The 21,837-nt window shown below is 39.2% G+C and overlaps 1 protein-coding gene and 1 pseudogene across 1 annotated transcript; both read right to left on the bottom strand.

Annotated features, from left to right (window-relative positions):
- Positions 1-3,369: 3,369 nt before the first annotated feature.
- On the bottom strand, positions 3,370-8,223 carry LOC100452258 (nocturnin-like; annotated as a pseudogene).
- REXO2 (RNA exonuclease 2) lies at positions 8,092-18,913 on the bottom strand. Its single transcript, XM_002822506.4, has 7 exons — positions 18,421-18,913; positions 17,370-17,453; positions 14,153-14,230; positions 13,436-13,547; positions 11,999-12,107; positions 10,499-10,552; positions 8,092-8,527 (listed from the first exon to the last, which is right to left on the bottom strand). Exons 1-7 carry the CDS (start codon positions 18,565-18,567, stop codon positions 8,398-8,400), a joined length of 714 nt encoding a protein of 237 aa, XP_002822552.1. The 5' UTR covers positions 18,568-18,913; the 3' UTR covers positions 8,092-8,397.
- Positions 18,914-21,837: the final 2,924 nt, after the last annotated feature.

Here is a 21,837-nt window from a genome sequence, read left to right as displayed (position 1 = left end):
AGTACTATTCATAAAACCCAAAGCTGTGTAAAACAAATATTGATGGCGTAAAGAAGGAACAAGGTTTTCTAGGAAGAGTTGGCCCTGAGGCATGTAATGCCAGTCCCACATTTCTGGAAGCTTGTATTTCAACAAAAATAGCTGAACAGTGGCAACCTTTGCTCCTATTCCACTTTAGTGAGGCTAAATTTTTCTTCATAATGTCCTTAAGATCTATGCTATCCTTCAATTCTGAAATTGTCTGCTAGCTGTTACTTATAAACAAAATGATTGGGCTATCATGTCAACCTATTTTCACAATAAAATTTGATGACAGAATAAGGTAGAATGATGTAACAAGGTATCTTAGAGCCCATAGGATGGTAAAGATAAGAAAATGCATATGAAAAACAAATGATTTGGAGAAAGATAGTATAACCAAGATGAGTGAAAGTATAAAACTGCATGCAGTCTCTAATTTAACAATTCTATTGCTCAGTATGAATTGTAAGCTGTTTAAGTGGAATTCAAAATGGAAGTTTTTCCACAGAAACAAAACAGGGCTAGGTTCCAAGGCAACCTACATGGGCCTATGAATTTAGATTATCCAAGGAGGACACCTAACTCAGAATTCAGCAGCATCTCTTTCCCCATTTCATATGACTAAATGTGGAGGTAAGAAGGCAAGATGCTCCTCAAAGGTATTGTTAAATTTCCTTTATCTATAAACCAAAACTGCAATTCCTTATACCACTTTGACGATGACATAAAAGAAAGCACCTCCCTAAATTGTCCACTTCCTATTACTCCACGTTGAGAAACGAAAGGAATTTACTCTTCCTAAGGGCACAAGCAAGGGTCCCAGAGTTCAGTTCCTCCAAGCTGGTCCCATTACATATTGGTCCTAAAACAGAATCATTCTGAAAACAGATCATGGAAAATTATGCATCTCTGTGTGTGCACATGTATGGGTGTGTGCGTGATAAAATACACATCACATAAATTTACCCTTTTGTCATTTTTAAGGGTACAGTGCAGTCGCATTAAGTACAGTTACACTGTTATATAACCAAAATCATGTTTCTTATCCTGGATCCCCAAGGATTCTGCAGGCTGCCCATGGTATGCTTTCATTTGTACAGTAACATATTTTGCTCCACACACTTGGAGCACCTGCTCCACAGACTTGTTTGCTGTAGCCTGGCCCGTGGTATAACCTGGGTGATTAAATTGCTAAACTGATTAAATTACCCTGAAGACCAAGTTGTCTCAGGTCCTGTGCATTCAACTTGACATGTCAACTGTGAAATGCTTGTGTTCTAGTGGAATTAAAATTTACAATCCTCCCACGATTTTTTTTTTCTTTGAAACAATGTCTCACTCTATTACCCAAGCTGGAGTGCAGCAATGCAATCATGTCTCACTGCAGCCTTGACCTCCTGGGCTCAGGAAATCTTCCAGCCTCAGCCTCCCAGGCTCAAGTGATCCTCTCACCTCAGCCTCCTGATAGCTGGGACTACAAGCACACTATGCCCAGTTAATTTTGGGGGTTGTTTTTATAGAGATGAAGAAATTTTGAAGCCACAGCAGTCCTTTACACAATAGAAAATGCTCAACCAGAGAAGAATTCTTCATTTATGTTACCACCATCGCTATCTATACTTCACTATGAGCCACATAAAATTAAATGCTTTGTTCAAATAATTAAAACTCAACTAATTTTCACAATAGACATACAGCATACACCTGGCCCTCTATACCTGTGGGTTCCACATCCGTGGCTTCAACCATTTGTGGATTGAAAATATTTTTCTAAAAAATTGTGTCTGTACTGAACATGTACAGACTTTTTTCCTTGTCATTATTCCCTAAACAATACACTAACACAACTATTTACATAGCATTTATATTGTATTCGTTATTATACAATAACTAATCTAGAAATGATTTAAAGTATCCAGGAGGATGTGCTTAGATTTTATGTAAATACTATATCATTTTGTATCAAGGAATTAAGCATCCATGGATTTGGGTATCTGCAGCAGGTCCTGGAACCAATCCCCCATGGATACCAAGGGACGATTGTATTTATCAATAGATACCTAGCATAATAGCTTTTGTCCTCATCAGCAGATATAGAACATAATAGCCTTTGCCCTCATAAGCAGATATGAAATATAACAGTTTTTGCCCTCATCAATCTGCTACATAAGGCTTATCCTTGCAACAACCAATTTTCCATTGTCCCTGCTACTTACTAATTTTTCAAAATGTTACAGCATTTGAGTGAACCTCGGACATTGATGCACTACCACAAAGCAATCAATATGACAAAATTGCACTTGAACATTACTATTATTTGTTCTTCAAGGCATACACATACAAGAACAGCAGTTCATGCAAAGCAAACTATCAATTTCCCTCTAAATTTGTAAGCTGGTTTCTTAACAGAGATATATTGTTTTGTAAATGAGAAAACACAGGTGTCTCAGGATTCCTTCTCCTCTCCTATGGCTAAACTGCTAAAAAATGGAGATCTTTCTTGCCCACATACTCAGTACCATGGCTAAGAGCACTCAAAGAACACTGACTTTAGACTATCAGGAAAGGATATATGGTCCCCAACTTACAAAAGTTTGACTTACAACTTTTCTGGTTTTTTTTTTTAGCTTTAAAAGACCATTTATTAATTTTAAGTATTTATGACTCATGGGTTAAAATACTTATCAATTTAATACCAATAGGTTATTTTGTTTGAAAGAGGCTTCAACTGTTATCTTCACCACTTTTATTACCAATGGGAGAGAATTCGACGTTACCTTTCTAACTTTTTACATTCTCTTTTGTAGATGTTTTGAACCACAGTATCTGGCTATCTTAGGAAATATCAATGACAGCCCACTAACGGGCTTTCCAGAAAGTTTCCCATGACTGAAAAGTAGTCCTACTGACTTTCTTAGCCACTACCACATTCAGCTCGTAAATAACCTGTTGTGAGGAGCACATTCCAATAATGATGATGTTCAGTGACATCAAGTGTATACCAATATTATTCCAGCGAAAAAGCTTAGATACTAACAGTGTTTAAATAATTGAAAACTAATTGGAATCTCTTCCAGAAATACAGTGGGGAACATGGAGGCACAGCAAAGATTATTTATAATGTATGAAGGAGACCCGATACTTACTTACACCTAAATAACAAACAAAACCCCCTCCAGGCTAAATAGTTCTTTTGTACACATTTTATTGAAGCCCAAATGAAAACATTTTAAAGCTTTAAGAAAATTACCATAAATTACTTTCTCTATAATTTGTGTCTTGCATGGTTCTAAAAAGTTCACAATGCTGTAATTTGTTAATTTTATGTGAAGTTGTTTTTAAAATATCTCCATGCATATCTTGTTGACTTTTTTTTTTATTATTATTTTTTGAGATGGAGTCTTGCTCTGTCACCAGGCTGGAGTGCAGTGGCTCAATCTTGGCTCACTGCAACCTCCACCTCCCAGGTTCAAGCGATTCTCCTGCATCAGTCTCCCGAGTAGCTGGGACTACAGGCCTGCACCACCACGTCCAGCTAATTTTTTGTATTTTTAGTAGAGATGGGGTTTCACCATGTTGGCCAGGATGGTCTCAATCTCTTGACCTCGTGATCCTTCTGCCTTGACCTCTCAAAATGCTGGGATTACAGGCGTGACCCACCACGCCTGGCCTTGTTGACATTTCTTTAACTCACAAATAAACACCTTGACATGTTGTCTAGAGAAACTGCTCCTACATATTTATTAATTATGGAGAATTCAAGCAATTCTGAGTTTTTATAGCATCCTCAAACTGAAAAAGCTTCAAAATTAGCCATTTTTTCTTAATTATTTATGTATTTAAGAAACAGAGACAAGCTCTTGCTATGTTGCCCAGGTTGGTCTAAAACTCCTGGCCTCAAGCAGTCCTCCCGCCTCAGCCTCTCACAGTGCTGGAATTACAAGCATGAGCCACTGTGCCCAGCTAAAACAAGCCAATTCAATGCCCTTAAACAATCAAAATGTAATGCTAAGGAAAATAAAACAATACAAGCCAAAACTGGAGTGCAAAAGCAAAAACCTTTTTGCTATAGATTTGTGAACTAATGGGATCCTTTCCCAAGGGCATGCTAGAAATATAAAAAATGAAATGACAAAAACTTCCCATGTTTCTATCCTTCGTTAGGCAACTTCTTATCCTATTTCAGTTTCCTGAAACATCCCTGGTTAAGACTCTTGTGATTAAAAAGACAAAAACAAGTGTTTATACAAGTCCATCAGATTCCTCATTAAAGCTGAAGTCACACACCCAGACACCGGTGGTCTGAAAGATGGTAGCCAGTTGGATCAATCTATTCTTTGGTGAGCAGATCAAGAGCTGACCTTACATTTAGAGCATGTTTAGAATACCAGATGTAATCCAGGGTGTGCCTGCCCTCCCCTGGGGTCCAGATCTTCCTGGTAGTATATGGGGGTTCTGACTGCCCACCAGCACTTAGAGGCTTGTAGGCACTGTTCAGGTTGAGACTGGAGGAAGCAAAGTGTTTCTAGGCCTCTTGTGTTGGTTCTGCATTGAAGTCCCCTCAAACAACAAGGGGAATCTTGGCCCTTCAGTGACATTTTGCAGGTTCTGAAGAAGGTCACAGCCTTGAGCTGATGAAAACCACTCCCAGCCAGTGTGTGCTTTTACATGGGTGACACCGATGCAGAACTGTTGGTCTGACTCCTTGCACTCTAGGAACTGTGCAATGGCCACCCGATTAGTTTTCAATGTCATGGCCATCAGCCTAATATTGGCACTGTTCACTAGCTTGATTTGGTTTTGGAGGAAAAATTAAGCACAGCTGTCTGGTCCACTGTTGTGTTCTATACCTAGACAAGATGACCAGGGCTTGGGGGAAAAAAAATGCACCTTGATAGCCCAGCCTCCTGAGGAGTGGTTGGAAGGTTTCAAAATACTGTTCTACCTCTTGGAGGCACAATATATCAGGCTGGTAGAATAGGATTTCTTCTAGCATGAGAAGCTTCCTTTCTTCTCACTTGGGTGCTTCAACAGGGCATTGTACAAAGCTGTCTTTGTCTTTCCAAGAGCTTGGACGCAGTTGTTCCATTGCATGACTCTAATAGGTAGGTAGTTACTGGAGTCTGTCCCCAGATCCACAAAATCTCTCTGGAACCAGGGAGGTTAAGTATCCAGGACAGCCCGGCATTCCTCAAAAAGCTGCTCTTTAGGATCTATGGGCTCCAGATGTTCTAGGTCAGGTAATAGCAAACACTCTGGGTGCAGGAGGCAGCACTGCTGTTCAGTGTCTTGGCGAGAGCACTAGAGTCTGCTCATACGATTTCAATCGTACTTCGACTACCCATACAACCGTTCTGCTTTTCACCTTCTCTACAGTATTAAGTTACATGATATATTCAACACTTTATTATAAAATAGGCTTTCTGTTAAGATTATTTTGCCCAGATCTGAGCATATTCAAGGTAGGCTAGACTAATATGTTTGGTAGGCTAAATTTATTAAATGCATTTTTTACTTAATAGGTTCAACTTACAATGGGTTTGTTGGGATGTAACCCCACTGTAAGTCAAAATGTATCTGTACTGATTCATTCACCTTGAGTTTAATAGGAGGGAAATATACCTGGACGATCCTAAGAACATAGCTTGCAGGACAATTACTGCACAGAACGAACCACCAAATGAGAAGACCCCCTAAGAGCACTAGAATGGCAAGCTCTACTAAGCAAATATACTGATCATTTTTCAAGCTGTAGTTCTATTTAAACCAATTTGCACTGCAGTTCATTTCACAGAAATTACTTCATAGCTTCAGGAATCCCCTGTGAAATCCTAAATACCAGCACTACAAATTTAAACTTAACTTAAAAATAATGAACTAATCACTGAACCAGCATGTCTTCATATATACCTGCACTAGACTGGTTTTGCTTAACTCACAGGCTGCCAGTTATTTTATTAAAATTCAACACAAGCTCCATTAAAGGACAATAGAATTAGCTACACAATTAAGATACAGAAGACAGCATTAAAGCAGTAACACCAGGAGTTAAAAATTTTTAAACTGGCTTGAACAGTTAAACTGGTGAATAAACCAGCCAGTTGTGTGGAAGAAACCCTGAGGCATTAATAGCAGTATCTGGTTCCTACAAACCTTTCTTAAGCCCCGTGTTTTCTTATCTATCATCACATTAGAATTTAACATTCCTGAAAGCCAAGTAAGGGCAAAGACCCTTTTGCCAAATTTAGTTGGAAACACTAAACCAAGTCAAGGTCACACTATTAGTGAAGTTTACTACAGTCCTCAGCACAATGTAGGCAGTCATAGGTATTAAGTGAACGCTGATTTAAGATAATGCCTCCAGCCTCATAACTAATCATAGTACCCTTTATTATCAATATTCATTAGCTATCATTACAAGATGCTCACTGTACTGAGCTCAGAACTGTATGAATAGCATTTAAATTAATTCTAACAACAATTCATTAAGTAACGTTATTAACCTCATTTTACAGATATTGAAACTGAGACTTAGAAAAGCAACTTGCCAAAGTCACTCAGTATGTCAGGAGCCTGAACTTGAATTAAGAGTTTGATTCAACAGCCCTGTTCTTAACTACAGTTGACCCTTGAACAACATGGGGGTTAAGGGTGCCAAACCCTTGTGCAGCCAAAAATCTGTGTATAATTTTTGACTCCCGCAAAACTTAACTACTAATAGCCTACTACTGACCAGAAGCCTTACTGATAATATAAAGTCAATTAACATAGATTTTGTATGTTATATGTAATAGATATTTTTTATACAAACATCAGGAACAATATATATGTTATATTCTTACAATAAAGTAAGCTCTCAGAAAAGAATATGTTAAGAAAATCTTAATGAAGAGAAAATAAATTTACTATTCATTAAGTGGAAGTGGATCATCATAAAGGTTTTCATCCTCATGATCTTTATATTAGTGGACTGAGAAGGAGAAAGGGGAGGGGTTGGTCTTGCTGTCCCAGGAGTGGCAGAAGCAGAAGAAAATCTGCATGTAAGTAGACCTCTGCAATTCAAACCTGTGTTGTCCAAGGGTCAACCGTACTACCCACTCCTGCCTTCTAAGCCACTGAAGTTGGTGCATGAGCTAAAACCCATGCCACTCCAGAAAGAAGTGCTCAGAAAGATCAGCAGACTTATGTTTTCATAAATTCATTCTTAGTAGACTCATGAATTTCAGTCTTAATTCACTCATTTGGAAAAAGTTACACTACAATCCCTCTCTCCACTGATACAGCTGTAGTATAGGTAACACAACTTAGCACATGTTAAAATGTTACTCAAATGAAAATATTATGGGGTTATTCTGATCTACTAGCTAGTGATCTCTCTGTAACTATCACACATCAGGATCACGCTACTATGTTCATATCTGTAATAGAATAGAAATGTAATCTGACATCACCACAGAAGTCTTCTCACCTAGTGGTTCTCAAGGAAAGGAAAGTAACCTGTGGACCTTTCCCAATTCTGATTTGTCTTCAAGAGGAATTTGTCAGAATGAGGTGCACAAAGCAATGAGACGTGTTCTACAGATGATTCTACTGCACACTCTGGCTAGGAAATCACCTTAGTACTGTGGTCTAGAATATGTAAACTTAGGAATTAGTATGTTCGAATTGAAATCCTTTCTCAGCTACTTACTGACCATTAGAACTAGGGCAGCAAGCTATTTACATTCTGTAAACCAAGCAGTCACTGCTGTGCATGTAAATAAGCCCTAGTTATTACTTGCAATAAACCTTAGTTACAGAATCCGTCTGAATTGAAGTTCCTGAATGTAGCAGAGTAGCCTAGTCCAGTGCTGTTAATTCAATAACTCTAACAACGAGCCCAAATCTGCTTCTTTAAACTTATCCGCCGTTATTCTAAAGCAAAACATATTCACTTCCTGTTTGACATGAACTTATTAACCCATTCCTAATTGCATTACAAGAGTTTAAACATCAGCCATACCACTTAAAAAAGAAAAAGCCATCTTTTCCCAATGATTAAACTACTAAAGAATAGATGGTACAAAAAGGTTTGCATTTCAATAGAACTAGCTTTATTTACTTATTTATTTATTTAAACAAAAGAAATGGTTTAAAAGCAAATGCATATATGTACCAAGGGATGGACATGACCTGGTACTTACAAAGGAGCTGCTGTGTCATAATGGAAACAGCATATTAGGAGAAAAATAGTATTTCGTGTGCTGTCTGCTTGAGTAATCAATCTGGAGATGCAAGTTAACCGAAGGTGCTCTGCCAAGCCATCAGCGTGAGGAAAAAAAAAACCACCAGAAGTTGCCTCCAGATAACTATGTAGTGGCAGCATGATAACTGGCATCAACTCACGGTCTTCTCATTTTCCCCATTTTCTATAATTTTCCTCTTCTTTTCATCTATTTTTTTCTTGAAGATATTATTTCGGTAAAACTGAAGCTCTTTGATGCTTTCACTAATGTCATCAAGTGCCCTATAAGCAAACATACCACAATGAATGAACTGTTCAAAACTAGGAGATGAAAATCATTTTAAAAGTGCAACTTTTAAAAAACGACTTAAGAACAATGGGTGCTACTGTAAATGTCACTGTCTAGCATCATCAAAAGTAGAACATTTCAGAAAAGCAATTTTCTTTAAATGCTTTGTTTTTTAAAAACTTTTGACAAAAAAATTTGTAAAATACAAAAGATTAAAGTTTCCCAAATTGTTCCATAAGATGGTGACATGTTCCACAGGGAGAAAAAATAATTCCATGGTCAAATAAGTTTAGGAAAAACTAGATTAAACTTTTTACTGAAGTAAAAAGTTGCAAAGCATTTAATATACTAATGTGTATTATGAATTCCCAAAAGGAAGTTGTCCTATGTTTCTAATATATTTATTAATTTTCTAAAATTAATAAATTTTAGCATTTCCAAAACTTAATCGACCACATTTGTGGAATACTTATAAACAGCTCATGGAACACAGTTTGAGAAACACTGCCCAATACTTGATGATGTCCCTGAACAAAACAGACTGACACACTCGAACATAAGTCATGACTCAGTCATCATAACAAACATCAATTATCAAACAGTACCTAACAATACCAGAGGATCTACCTCCTCTCTCATGCTGATTTGTGCTATAATCAGTGGCAGCCTGCCTCCATTTAAGAGCCTTTCTTTTCTTCCAATATGTTGTTTCTCATCTGTTGTAGTCTGAGAAATCAGGTAACCAAGATTATTAGAACAGTGTGCAAGTAAATCAATAAGCTCTGAATCATGGACCAAGGGCCACTTCTAGAGAATCCCCTGCACAAATTTTAGTGCAAGAGTTTTATGACAATTATTTGTGTGGCTAAGGCAACCATCTGCTTTCTTCCCAGGACTTGGATATATGTCAGAGCTGAAGCTGCCAAAATTATAGCCTCTGGCTAAATAAAGGCAGACAATCTCTTATCCACAAAACTGAAATCCAAAACATACCTGAAAACCCACAGTACTTACATAACCTATTATGTAGCAAAACCTGAGCAATCTTAATGTGAGGCTATTGACAGTCATTAGTTATGCCATTTGGTGTGAATATATACATGTTTCACTGCAGAATACCTATGTGTTTTATTATGGGCTGCTTCTCAAACCTTGTTAGGGATGCTACAAGATAATAAACAATACAGATGTAGTATCACCTTTCTAAAATCTGAAAAATTCTGAAATCCAAAACATACCCCAGTTGTTTCAGATAAGGTAGTCTAGGCCTGTATGCCTGTGATACAGTCTACATACACTCAATAAAATAACATAAGAATGCCAGACTCTTTAGGGATTGGTCTTTCTCTATTTGCCTACAACTGCACAAGGTACATCGTAGGGGTTCAGTAAATGGTTTAATAAATGCTACCCTTAGAAGCCAGCTGCTAAACCTCCCATCAGGTTTCATGTTTCTCCTGAAAGACTACAAAATCAAAAAGAAAAGAACCAGTACAGGACACATGAACATACAAGATCTTTAAATTCCTTCTCTGCTTGTACCTAAGGCTACAGACATAAGAGAAACAATCAGAAGAACTATAACAACTGTCAAAGTAGGGAACTATATTATACAATTGCACACAAAAAGTGTTCTAATTTCAAAAGGCTGCAAGTCCATATCCTCTGTGGGAAGAAAGTTAACACGGTTCATTACTAGAAAGATTACAGATTGTTTCATCATACCTATAAACCAAGCTATCTAAGAGTTTTAAAACAGCAATAAAGGCTAGATATCCCTCTCAGAATGGAACACTGGAATCCTGACCAGAATTCCTAACAGTAAAAGAATGTTATCTTTACGCTAGTTGAACTTTATCTTTTCGCCGAGAAAAAAGAGTTAAGGGACATTATTTCAAGCAGTCAGGAATTTGGGAGTTAAATGTGTGTTAGACTGGAAAACGCTTGGTAGAACTCAAACTTACCTATGAGAAGCAGCCTTCTTTGGTGCAAATTCATATTCTTCTGGATACCAGCGTCTATACACAGCAGAAATGGAACTCTCAAAGGAAGCTGTCTCAAATACACTGAACAATTACCTCCTTCAAGTAATCCATTAACATTGAAAATGGCATTTGAGTCATGATTCTCAAGTTGCTTCTTTGCCGGAGCCTCTATCTTCCACCCTCTCCTCTCTTTCTTCTATATATTTTCTATGAGCAAGCTCATCAGTGCGTAAGACTGCTAAATCTGGAAATCCAGCCCAGCCCTCCCTAGAGTTTCTGTCATGGATATGCAACTGCCCACTAGATATCTCCATCTAAAAATCTACCAGACACTTCTAATTCAACATATATCAAAACACACCCACCATCCTCAGCACCTCCCCTGCCCCATCCACCATATCTACTCTTCCTCTTCTCCTTTTTATTTGAACACTGCCATCATCCACCAAAGCTGCTCAAACTAGAAACATCAGAATCACATTATACCTCTTCCTTTTCACACCACCTCATTCAAACACTGAGTGTCTGTCAACTGACCCTCTCACATTTTTATCATACAAGCCCTTCATTTCCATGCCCTGCCCTTTCTCCAGTTCATTCTTCTCTCCAAGATGGCAGAAAAGGCTCCTTTCTATCTCTCTACCACCTTCGAATCAGAACGATCGTATCACTCACTCTTCTACCTACACTTTCTCAAAGGAACCCCATTTACACTTTCTCAAAGGAACCCCATTCCTTGCAAGATTATAGTGAACTTCACTGGCATGGTGTGCAAGCCCTTGAGGCCCTAGAACCACCTCCCACCTTCTCCAACCTCATGCTTTGCACTCCAGCATTAATGAATGGTTTGGGATTCATTCAATACATTTCGCCTTAGCTTCCTGCTCCCTCACATTCTTATACTTCTGTCTGCTCTCTCTGAATGCTCCCTCCTCAATAAAATGCCTGGAAGACTTCCACTCTTCTTCACATCTCAATTTCAAAGCTATTTCCTTGCTACGTAAAGGTTTCTCTGACTCCCCATTCCTCTTGCTCCAGCACAGTTAGATGCTGCTTCCCTTGTGACCTCAGTAGTCCATATGCACATTTTCACTATAGGAGTCATCATAGAGTATATTTTTAGGGTGTGTTTTTTACACATATGTCGATCCACTACTTTCTAAAGTACTTAAGAGCTTTTCATCTATATGTTCCCAGTCAGAAGACTTCCATATAATACTAATCAATCCAGAAAATGTATTGAGCATTTATTTTGTGCCAGGCATTGGCTTATTTACTGGGAACAGGTCTGACATTGTTTCTCCCAATTCTCACCAGTCCAGGATAAGTTAAGGTCCTATACAAGCAAGAATGGGATGAGGAAGATATGAACCCACTTGGCAGCCTTAGTTCTACAGCTCTATCCAGTTACTTTCCACAAATTCTCAATTAAAACATGCTAAATGAGGTAATTTAATGGATCCTAAATATAGCCCTTACCTGCACAGTTCTTTAACAGTGCTCACATCAATTATTCTATAATGAAGATGTTTCATGAACTGGGGCATGTATTTGTCAAGAAACTTCTTATCTTCATGAACTGAATTTCCTAGAAAGACATGAAGCATACTGCATCTCTATATTTCTAGTAGTATACAACAGGATATCAAAATTCATAAAATGTATTTGAAATGGAGATGATTTTTTAAAATTCAAACAATTCCTAAAAGCACCTCTATATTTCTAAATCAGGTTTGGGTAAATGTGATTAGCTTACAAGTACAGATTTCCAAGTACTTAGTCAGTTTGGCTCATTATAAATTTGTAAATGACCTCTCATGAACGGAAGGACAAATCTATCATTCCACATGCTTGATGCAATGCACAAATCTATTTGTTACTTTTTAAGGTCACACCAGATATGCAAACTTTCTCCCAGTGTCACAAAATTCACACCACTAACACTAAAAATTTAACTGAATCACATATGTAGATAAACTTTTATTTACAATCCAAATTTTTAAACAAATCATATGCATATTTATGTTTCCAAAAAGTAACTTATACTAAAAACACTAAATTTTAAATGAGACCTTTAAAGTAAATATCAGCCACATTGGCTGGCGGAAACATTTACACAATATACGCTCTAGTACTTAATGCCAAAACTTATTTTTATAAATGTTTAAGAACAGTATTAGCTAACCACATCGACTTACGTATACAAAGGCACATATACCTTCAGAGAAACATTAACTTCCCTCTGGCAATGTCGCCCTTTTAAAAATCCTGGTAGAACAGGTCTGGTCTCTTTAGAAAGTCAATGTCACAGGGGAAAAATAATAGGTGGAAAGTTTTACATTAAGAGACTAAAGAAATATAACTAAATGAAATGCACGAGCCTTGACTGAATCCTGGTTCAAAAACAAATATTTTGGGGAACATCTAATGTGGACTAGATATCATATGATACTGAATAATGTTTAATTATCTTCAATGCAATGACATTGTATTACATAAGAAAATGTCTTTATTCTTAGGAGATGTTTGATGAAGTGTTTAGGAATGAAGTGTCCTGATGCGTGCAATTTCCTTTAAAATGTCCAACAAAAAATACGTAAAACAAACATGACACAAGGTTAACAATTACTAAATCCACTCCTCTGTGCATGTGAAATTTTTCCATCATAAAAATATGGGGGAAATCTTTATTGAGTAAGTTTGTGTCTCCCAGATCTCATGTCAGGTTTCAGGGCATTTTCCCAATACTCATGCTGTAAACTACACAGAGAAACTTGAACAGAAAAGTTAAGATGTGTAACCCAAAGCAGGGTTAAGTGGAAGACATGGATGGGCTCGGCTGGTCTTTCTGGAACTGCAGTCTCTTGAACCACTACATATGGAAGACTATAAGATACACATAGGATTGGATTTTACCTGCAAGTGGACAGAGCCCTGGAGGAGTCTGCTGTCGTACAAAGGACAGAAATTCATACTCTGCCTGCTGCAATGTAATTGTACTCTCCTTCACTGCCTTGGTAAGGCCAGACTGCAAGAGAGAATCCCCAGCCCCCCACCAAAAACACATGTGAAGTCAGTTTTCAAAGGCATCCAGAAATGAAATTTCACTTTTAAAATGGGCAAATATAACCACAAATAGACCATTTTTAGAGCTCAAGTTCAAATTGCAACTGCCATCTTTGCACCATTTTTTTTCTTAAAGAATCCAAGCCAACTTAGTTATGATCCTGACTGTTAATAGCATGTCCACAGTCAAAAAAGATGGTGTTCAAAGTCCAAGGATATTAACCTCTGGGAAGAAACAACTATAACAGGAGAGCAGCAATCCCCCTTCTCTGAAAGTTGATGTCTAACCTTATCCAAAAGACTGACTTGAGTAATACTTGACAATCCACAATGCGTTCGCGACAGACTGAATGTAGGAGAGAAAAAAAAGAGGACATTCAGGAGAAGATGATCTCGAGAGGTCCCAAAGATGAAAAGTAAACAAGCAAGCAGTTTCCCAGGCTTGCCATGCGATCTTCTCTAAGCCTTTTTAAAATACCATCCAACAATGGTATCGGATTCAGGTGTGGGAGCAAAAAGCTTGTTACTGATCCCCAAAGCAGCAATCCTGTTATTTGATAATGTTACCTTCCCGTGATGCTCCTTACACCAATCTGACATGCTGTCCAGCAACTCATCTGGTTGTTTTATAATCAGGTTAGGACCCTGTGGATGGGAAACGCCATCAGTCACCAAGAACCAACAGGAATAACCTTACTTTCAGAGGGAAAGCTTAAGCTGTTTTAAGGACTAAATATACACATCAGAGAAAGTAAGAGATAAGGATACTTTAAAAGTGTTCCTCCTTCATTCCAGCACTGTTCATTAAGGCAAAATAGAACACACGAACACACACACACACCCCACTGAAAACTCAAATCCTACAAATAGACGACACAGACATCTATCAAGGGTCAGCAAACTATGGTCCCACACTTCAGCTATTCTTTAATAGCTAGAAAGCTAAGAATGATTTTTACATTTGTAAAAGATTGTTAAAAAAAAAATATGACGAGAACATATGACTGCACTCAAAGCCTAAACAATTTAATAATTTGCCCTTTCCAGAAATGTCTGTCAACCCTTGATTATGAGTTCATTTTGAAAAGTGTCTAGGCCAAGCATGGTAATCCCAGCACTCTGGGAGGCCGACGTGGGAGGATCACTTGAGGCCAGTAGTTCAAGACCAGTCCAGGCAACATAGCAAGACCTCATTTCTACAAAATTAAAAAAAAAAAAAAAAAAAAAAAATAGGCGGGCTTGGTGGCACACCCCTACAGTCCTAGCTTCTCAGGAGGCTGAGGCAGGAAGATCACTTGAACCCAGGAAGGAGTTCGAGGTTACATTGAGCTACATGCCACTGCACTCCAGCCTGGGTGACAGAGTGAGACCCTATCTCTTAAAAAAAAAAAAAAGTATCTATATTGCAGGTGAAAAAAACAATTGCAAAACCATATATGTATAGGTATGATTTCATTTACACTTGTTTTAAAAAAAAAAAACACGCATTTATATAAGCATACAAAATATCAAGACAATACATAAATTTGGAGTAAGAAGGAGCAATAGAACAGGACAAAAATCCAATAGTTTACTACACACATACTTTGGATAGTTATACTGTTTAACAGTATTTTTATATTTAAAAAAAAATTTAAAGAGGTAATTGTTGATATCCGAAACAAAGTAGCCCTCAAATTCTCAGCTCCATTTCATAGAACATCCAAGTGTGAGTCTCTTAGATAAGTCCTGGCAGTTAACAGTAGCTACGGCATTAAAGCAAGTCACCTTAGCTTCTCCCTCTGTAAGATAGTGATAATAATAAACTGTACCCCGTCCCTCACAGAAATGTTAACAGGATAAAAGAAATTATAGATATGAGCTCTTTGAACTCTCTGGTAGAAAAGTATTCTATAAATCCAAGGTATTATTACTACTAAGGTGGTAAAAACAGTTCGCAATCACTGAAAGAAATGGCTAGAATTTAATTAAAACACACCTGACATCCTACTACTAAAAAGGAGGTTTAGCCAAACAAGAAAACTGGTGTTGGCAATCTCTGCGAAGAAACAAAAAATTTTGCTCGGATAACAGATGTTTTATGATAGTCACGAAGGAAAAAGAAAACCCAAACCTATGAAAATGAAAAAAAAAACTCATACTATTAAAAAAATACTAACAATGATGGAAAAATCAAACTACTACAGATCTAATGCTAGATACCCATTCTAGATCCCAATTTAGCAAGCCAAGGGACCACATCTACAGAAAAATTTTCAGAGTAGGATGCCTGCTCTTCTACCAGCATAAAATATTTTTCTCAGACTCTTATAAAAGAATAAAACATACTGCAGAACTGATAGCCCCTAAGCCTTTTTTTTTTTTTTTAACATCTTTATCCTCATCTGACTTAGTCCATTTACAAATGCTGCATTCATCTGCAGCTGTGTGAATACATACCCAAATTTCCTCTAGGGTACATATCAACCTACCGGTCCATTAAACTGTCAGTATTTCACATTATATCAACAGTCTAAAGGAAACACTCTTCTTCGGCCAAGGGTAAGTTAGGCTGGTAAAATAAAGACACTTCTCTTCACTGTTCATCTCCAGTAAATCCCAAGTAACAGAAAAAAACAACCAAATCTAAAACTCAGGGCTTTATTTATACAAAGTTAAAAAAAGTTGTTATGATGAGAAATACAAAGTCTCATGATTCTCCTACAGCTGATATGTGGGGAGGATAAGCCTGGTACTCCACAAACGCAGTCATTCATCTAGAAATACATCCTCACCTCTTTTACCTACACAGCAAAACAAACAAGTGTTAACTGCAGATTTACGAAATTTATCCAGTGCCAGTAACATATCAATGCTACCCTCTAGGAACTTATTTTAACAAGACTCTCTTTTCCACAAACATCCCTACTTTGTTCCTATTCTGGAGTTTCTGGCTCTGAATACTGCTGACAGTATAAAACAGAATTATTCAGGGTCAGGGATTTCACCCCCTACCAGATGGTGTCACATCCTTATTAAATGCTTCATGAGTGGCTGAAATGCAGCAGGTGTGTTTTGTTTTGCTAAATGTTTCTGTTGGAAGTAGCATGCAGAAACCTTAATCATGCCCAATCTGTCAACGAGAGAACACTTTATGGGTGTGCATTAACAGAAATTCTAAAATCTTAATACTGATCTAGAAGAATCACGTCCTAGTTGAAAAGGCAGAATTGTAAATATGGAGTCAAGTTAATGTCAAGGTTATGATATAAAGACGCAAACATTGGCACGAGTCACCAAATCTGATGGGAGGAGAGCTGGCTGTCCTACTCGTTAGGAGCACCTTACTGAGACAGCCTGAGTTAAACTATTGGCTCCCCCGATAAATAGCCACTGGGGCCTCAGACAAATTACCCAACATCTCTATGCTCAAGTGTCCTCATCCATCAAATGAGCATTATAACAATAAATAACTTATAGTTGCTGTGAGAACTAAGAACAAAGACATGTAAAGCACACAGAAACTGTACCTGGCATACAGTAAGCTCTCAGTAAACGACAGAATTTATGTTTCTGTAAATTTCTGGCATGGTTAATTAAAAAATAATGTTTAATTTTTAATTTTCACTAGGCTGTGAGATGGATTACTTTGGTTCTAGTAGCACCCCTACCATTACCTAGCACATTACCTTAACCCATATAGACCTCAACTTTCTTATTTTTTAAATAAAGAAGCTGGAAAAAATGATGGTTATATTTCCAGTGCCCTTTAAAAAGTATGACTGTATTACATGGCATCACGTACTTCAGCCAAAATGTTGAGATCAGAGTCAGTTATCAGACAGGCCATCTCAATAATCTGGTCCTTCTCAATGTCCAATCCTGTCATCTGCAATTAAAAATAAATATATAACACACACAAAGCCATCATTCTGGCCTCTTTTACCCAAGTTTATTTCACAGGAATTCCGTCAAACATAGTCAGCTTGTAATCCATAGCCGAAACAGAAGAGAAGAATGCTCCTCGGGCAACTACTGAAGGTACTAAACACGAGTCCTCGTTTATTCAACAAACATTTACCAAGGGCCTGCTATTTGTCAAGCACTGAGATTCTACTCTGGGACAGATGCAAAGTAAGTAAAACTGAGTGCTGACATCACTCAATTTTGGAAGAGTTGGATAACTACCACCACCACGTCTCTGCAGAGTTTACAAAGTTTTCACATTAATTACACTACTTGATCTTCACAATCTAATGGAAAAACTACTGTTATTATCCTCACTTTATATAAACTGAGGCTCAACGGAGGGAGGAGCCCTTGTTTCGGGCATGGAAAGCCTGAAGGGATAGGAACTGGGTTTTGGTCCCAACTCAGACTCTCACTAACAGCACGACCTTGAATGAGTTGAATCCCTTCTGTGGGCCTCAATGTTCTCACTTATGGAATGAGGGGTAAGGCTGAGTCATCTCCGGAGTCCCGTCTGGCTCTAACAACCTAGGGTCCTTTAAGGATTTAGTTGGGGGAGGCTGGGAACAGAGCCGCTGCCCCCGCCCCCACTCCAGTGACCCAAGCCCAGAGACGCCAGAGCGTTAGGAAAAGTCCACATCTGGGCGGAGGGGTAGGGAGGAGAGGAAGCCACACGGAAGACTCCTCCCTTGTGGAAAGCAGCCCTACAGCGCAGCACGGCGCCCAACACCCGCAGGACTCCTGCCTCCAGACTTGCCCTGCGCCGCCCCTGGCCGGCCGCGCTCACCTGCCACACCTGAGACCCAGATCCCCGCCGCTCTCCCAGGACAGGCTCGGCTCCTCAGTTCCACGCGCGAAACCTGACTCGCCTCCCCGACCTCACTCACCTCCAGGTCCACCCAGACCATCCGCTGAGCCATGCTCTCCCCTGCCGCCATGGCTGCGCCACCTTCACGGACACCTCGCGCCCCGAACCGTCCGCGACTCCCACCTACACCCCGCAACAGCCTGGAGCCCAGGGAGCCGCCTAGCATCACCCGGGACCAGCAGCCACGGCCCCAGTCTCGCAGCCGGCGCTGGCGCAGGCGCAATAGTCGCTAAACGTCGCAAACCCGCGGGGAGGCGCACGAGCTGAAACCACACGTCCCAGCGTGCGGTGCGCCGGCTCGCCCTCAACAACCCGGCTTGGCTGCCGAAGGGAATGATGGGACTTAGAGTCTCACCTGCGGTTGCGACCGGATGCCCCACCCCCGCCACGTGTTTTTCGGGTGTTACTGGACGCGCTTGTTTTTCACTGCTAAGTTTGTTTGCTTCCAGGAGTTATTTCCTGAGTTTTGGTTAGTTGTAACCGCGCAGTTAAAAAGAACTCTTACTTTGGTTGGTTGGAAAAGATCTGATTATCTATGTATGACATTTTTTTTCATGTATCTCTTTCCTTCTTTGCATTTCTTTTTCTTTTTTTACTTACCTGCCCCTCTATTACACAAACTGGATATTTTCCTCATTTATTTGGGACCAAGAGGCAGTGTGCTTTTGGGGGCCAGAAGGCCATTATCATCAAATCGTTTAGAAATATTTAAATAAGATCTTGTCTGAGAAATCATTTAGCACGTATTAGGTGTTCAGTCAAAGTTAGTTACCTTCCTTCATTTTCTTATGGGAAAGGGGTCCAGATCCAGACCCAAAGAGTGGGTTCTTGGACCTCCTGCAAGAAAGAATTCAGGGCAAGTCCATAAAGTGAAAGCAAGTTTATTAAAAGTAAAGAAATAAAAGAATGCCTACTCCATAGGCAAAGCAGGGGCATGGGTGACTGAGTATATTTACACTTATTTCTTGATTATATGCTAAACAAGGGGTGGATTATTCCTAAGTTCTCCGGGAAAGGGGTGGGCAATTCCCGGAACTGAGGGTTCCTCCGCTTTTAGATCTTATAGGGTAACTTCCTAAGGTTACCATGGCATCCGTGAACTGTCATGGCGCTGGTGGGAGTGTCGTTTAGCATGCTAATGTATTATAATTAGTGTATAATGAGTAGTGAGAATGACTAGAGGTCACTTTGTCATCTTGGTTTTAGTGGGATTTGGCCAGCTTCTTTACAGCACCCTGTTTTGTCAGCAAGGTCTTTGTGACCTGTATCTTATGCTGACCTCCTATCTCTTCCTGACACTTAGAATGCCTAACCTCCTAGGAATGCAGCCCAGTAGGTCTCAGTGTTATTTTACCCAGCCCCTATTCAAGATAGGGTTACTCTTCAAATGCCTCTGACAATTTGGCCAAGGATCATCCCTTATTCCTTATGAAACGCGGCCTGCATTTCAGTTCAGCTGTTAGGTGTCTGCATGATGATAACTTGCTACTCTGTTCTTAAAAGTTCTCAAAGTTAAATTTCGTCCTCCTATAACAAATCTATGCAGCAAACTAACTTAAAATGAACTAAAACAGTTCTGCCTGCTCTGCCATCTTCTTTGGCTTTGATCCAGGTGTCTTTAATCTCCTGCAATGACAGCTATAATGTCTAGCATTTCTAGGAGTCCAGGTGGCCAGCATCAGGACCTTTAGGCCCTGGTGTGTCAAATTTTGTGAGTCTCTTAAATCTTGGCTATTCAGTAACAAATTTGTGGCAGAGTGCCACTTTGTCACAAATGTCAATCTCAGCTTTGAATTATAACCTTTATGTATTTTTCTGAAAGCCATATTGCTACTCATTACAGAGCTTGTGGTCCATCCTACCTGGTGAGCTGGTTTTATAAGAGAGAAACTTTGTTGCCTAATTGGAGCTTTAAGGAAACTGTAGGGTACTGGATTTCACCTTCTACTGATTTTGTGTACCCAGCCCACCACCTGCAAGAGCCTAGAGAAACTCTTTGAATGGTCCTCAAAAGGTATACACAGATTATACACATAAAGACTTACTGTGCACAATGCGTATATATTTTACCTGCATTGCCTGATGTCACATTGTTTTGCTATACCTTTTTACTCATTTGTAGCCTACTTTATAAAAAATGGTCTGCATTTCTTCTTTAGTTTTTTCTTAGCTTTAACTTGATTCATAGAAAGTAGAGTCAGTTGAGGCCGGGCACGGTGACTCACACCCATAATCCCAGAACTTTGGGAGGCTGAGGCCAGGAGTTCAAGATCAGCCTGGCCAACATACTGAAACCCTGTCTCTACTAAAAATACAAAAATTAGCTGGGCATGGTGGCGCACGCCTGTAGTCCCAGCTACTCGGGAGGCCGAGGCAGGAGAATCGCTTGAACCCAGGAGGCGGACGTTACAGTGAGCTGAGATCGTGCCACTGCACTCCAGCCTGGGCAACAGAGCAAGACCCTGTCTCAAAAAAAAAAAAAGGTAGAGTCAGTTGAAGTACAGAAAACTTTATCAATTGGGCTTTTTATTATCTTCTTAAAGTATTATATATTTAAGATTTTAAAGAATACCATTTTTTTCAACTTTACTACTGGGATAATGTTTCTAACATGACATGGCTAAGGACACACAAACCCTTCCCTCTTTTGAGAGATAACTACTTTTTTACATATTTTTTAATTTTTATTTTTTAAATTGTGATAAAATATAGATAATATAAAAATTTACAATTTTAGCCATTTTCCATATAAAGTAGGGGTCCCCAACCCCTGGGCTGCAGATCGGTGCAGACTGGTACCAGTCTGTGTCATGTTAAGAACGGGGCTGCTCTGCCAGAGGTGAGGGGCGGGGGAGCAAGAATTACCACCTGAGCCCCGCCTCCAGTCAGATCAGCAGTGGCATTCAATTCTCATAGGAGCACAAACCCTGTGTTGTGAACTGTGCATGCGAGGCATCTAGGTTGTGTGCTCCTTATGAGAATCTTACTAATGCTTGATGATCTAAGGTGGAACAGTTTCATCCTGAAACCATTACTCCCCCACCCCCATCCATGGAATAATTATCTTTCATTAAACCGGTCCCTGGTGCCAAAAAGGCTGGGGACCACTGGTATAAAGCATGGTGGCATTAAGTACATTCACATTGTTGTGCAACCATCACCACCATTTATCTCCAGAACTTTTTCATCTTCCCAACTGAAACTCCATCCCATTAAACATTAACTCCCCATCTCCACCCAACCACTACTCCCAGCCCCTGGCAACCACCATTCTACTTTTTGTCTCTAAGAATTTGACTACTCTATGTACCTCTTACAAGTAGGCTTATGCAGTATTTGTCTTTTCATATCTGGCTTATTTCACTTACTGTCATCTCAAAGTTCATCCATGTTGTAGCATGTGTCAGAATGTTCTTCCTTTTTCAAGCTGAATAAT

The sequence above is a fragment of the Pongo abelii genome, chromosome 9, assembly GCF_028885655.2.
Source record: "Pongo abelii isolate AG06213 chromosome 9, NHGRI_mPonAbe1-v2.0_pri, whole genome shotgun sequence".
NCBI classification, from domain to species: domain Eukaryota; kingdom Metazoa; phylum Chordata; class Mammalia; order Primates; family Hominidae; genus Pongo; species Pongo abelii.
This window is presented reverse-complemented; position numbering and strand designations above follow the sequence as displayed.

Coding starts and splice junctions, on each gene's coding strand:
- REXO2 (XM_002822506.4), bottom strand. CDS start 18,567: ATGCTAGGCGGCTCCCTGGGCTCCAGGCTGTTGCGGGGTGTAGGTGGG. Junction 12,108..13,435: donor AGGGCTCTGTCCACTTGCAG/GTAAAATCCAAT, acceptor ATGTCTTTCTAG/GAAATTCAGTTCATGAAGAT. Junction 8,528..10,498: donor AAGAAGGCTGCTTCTCATAG/GTAAGTTTGAGT, acceptor GTTTGCTTATAG/GGCACTTGATGACATTAGTG.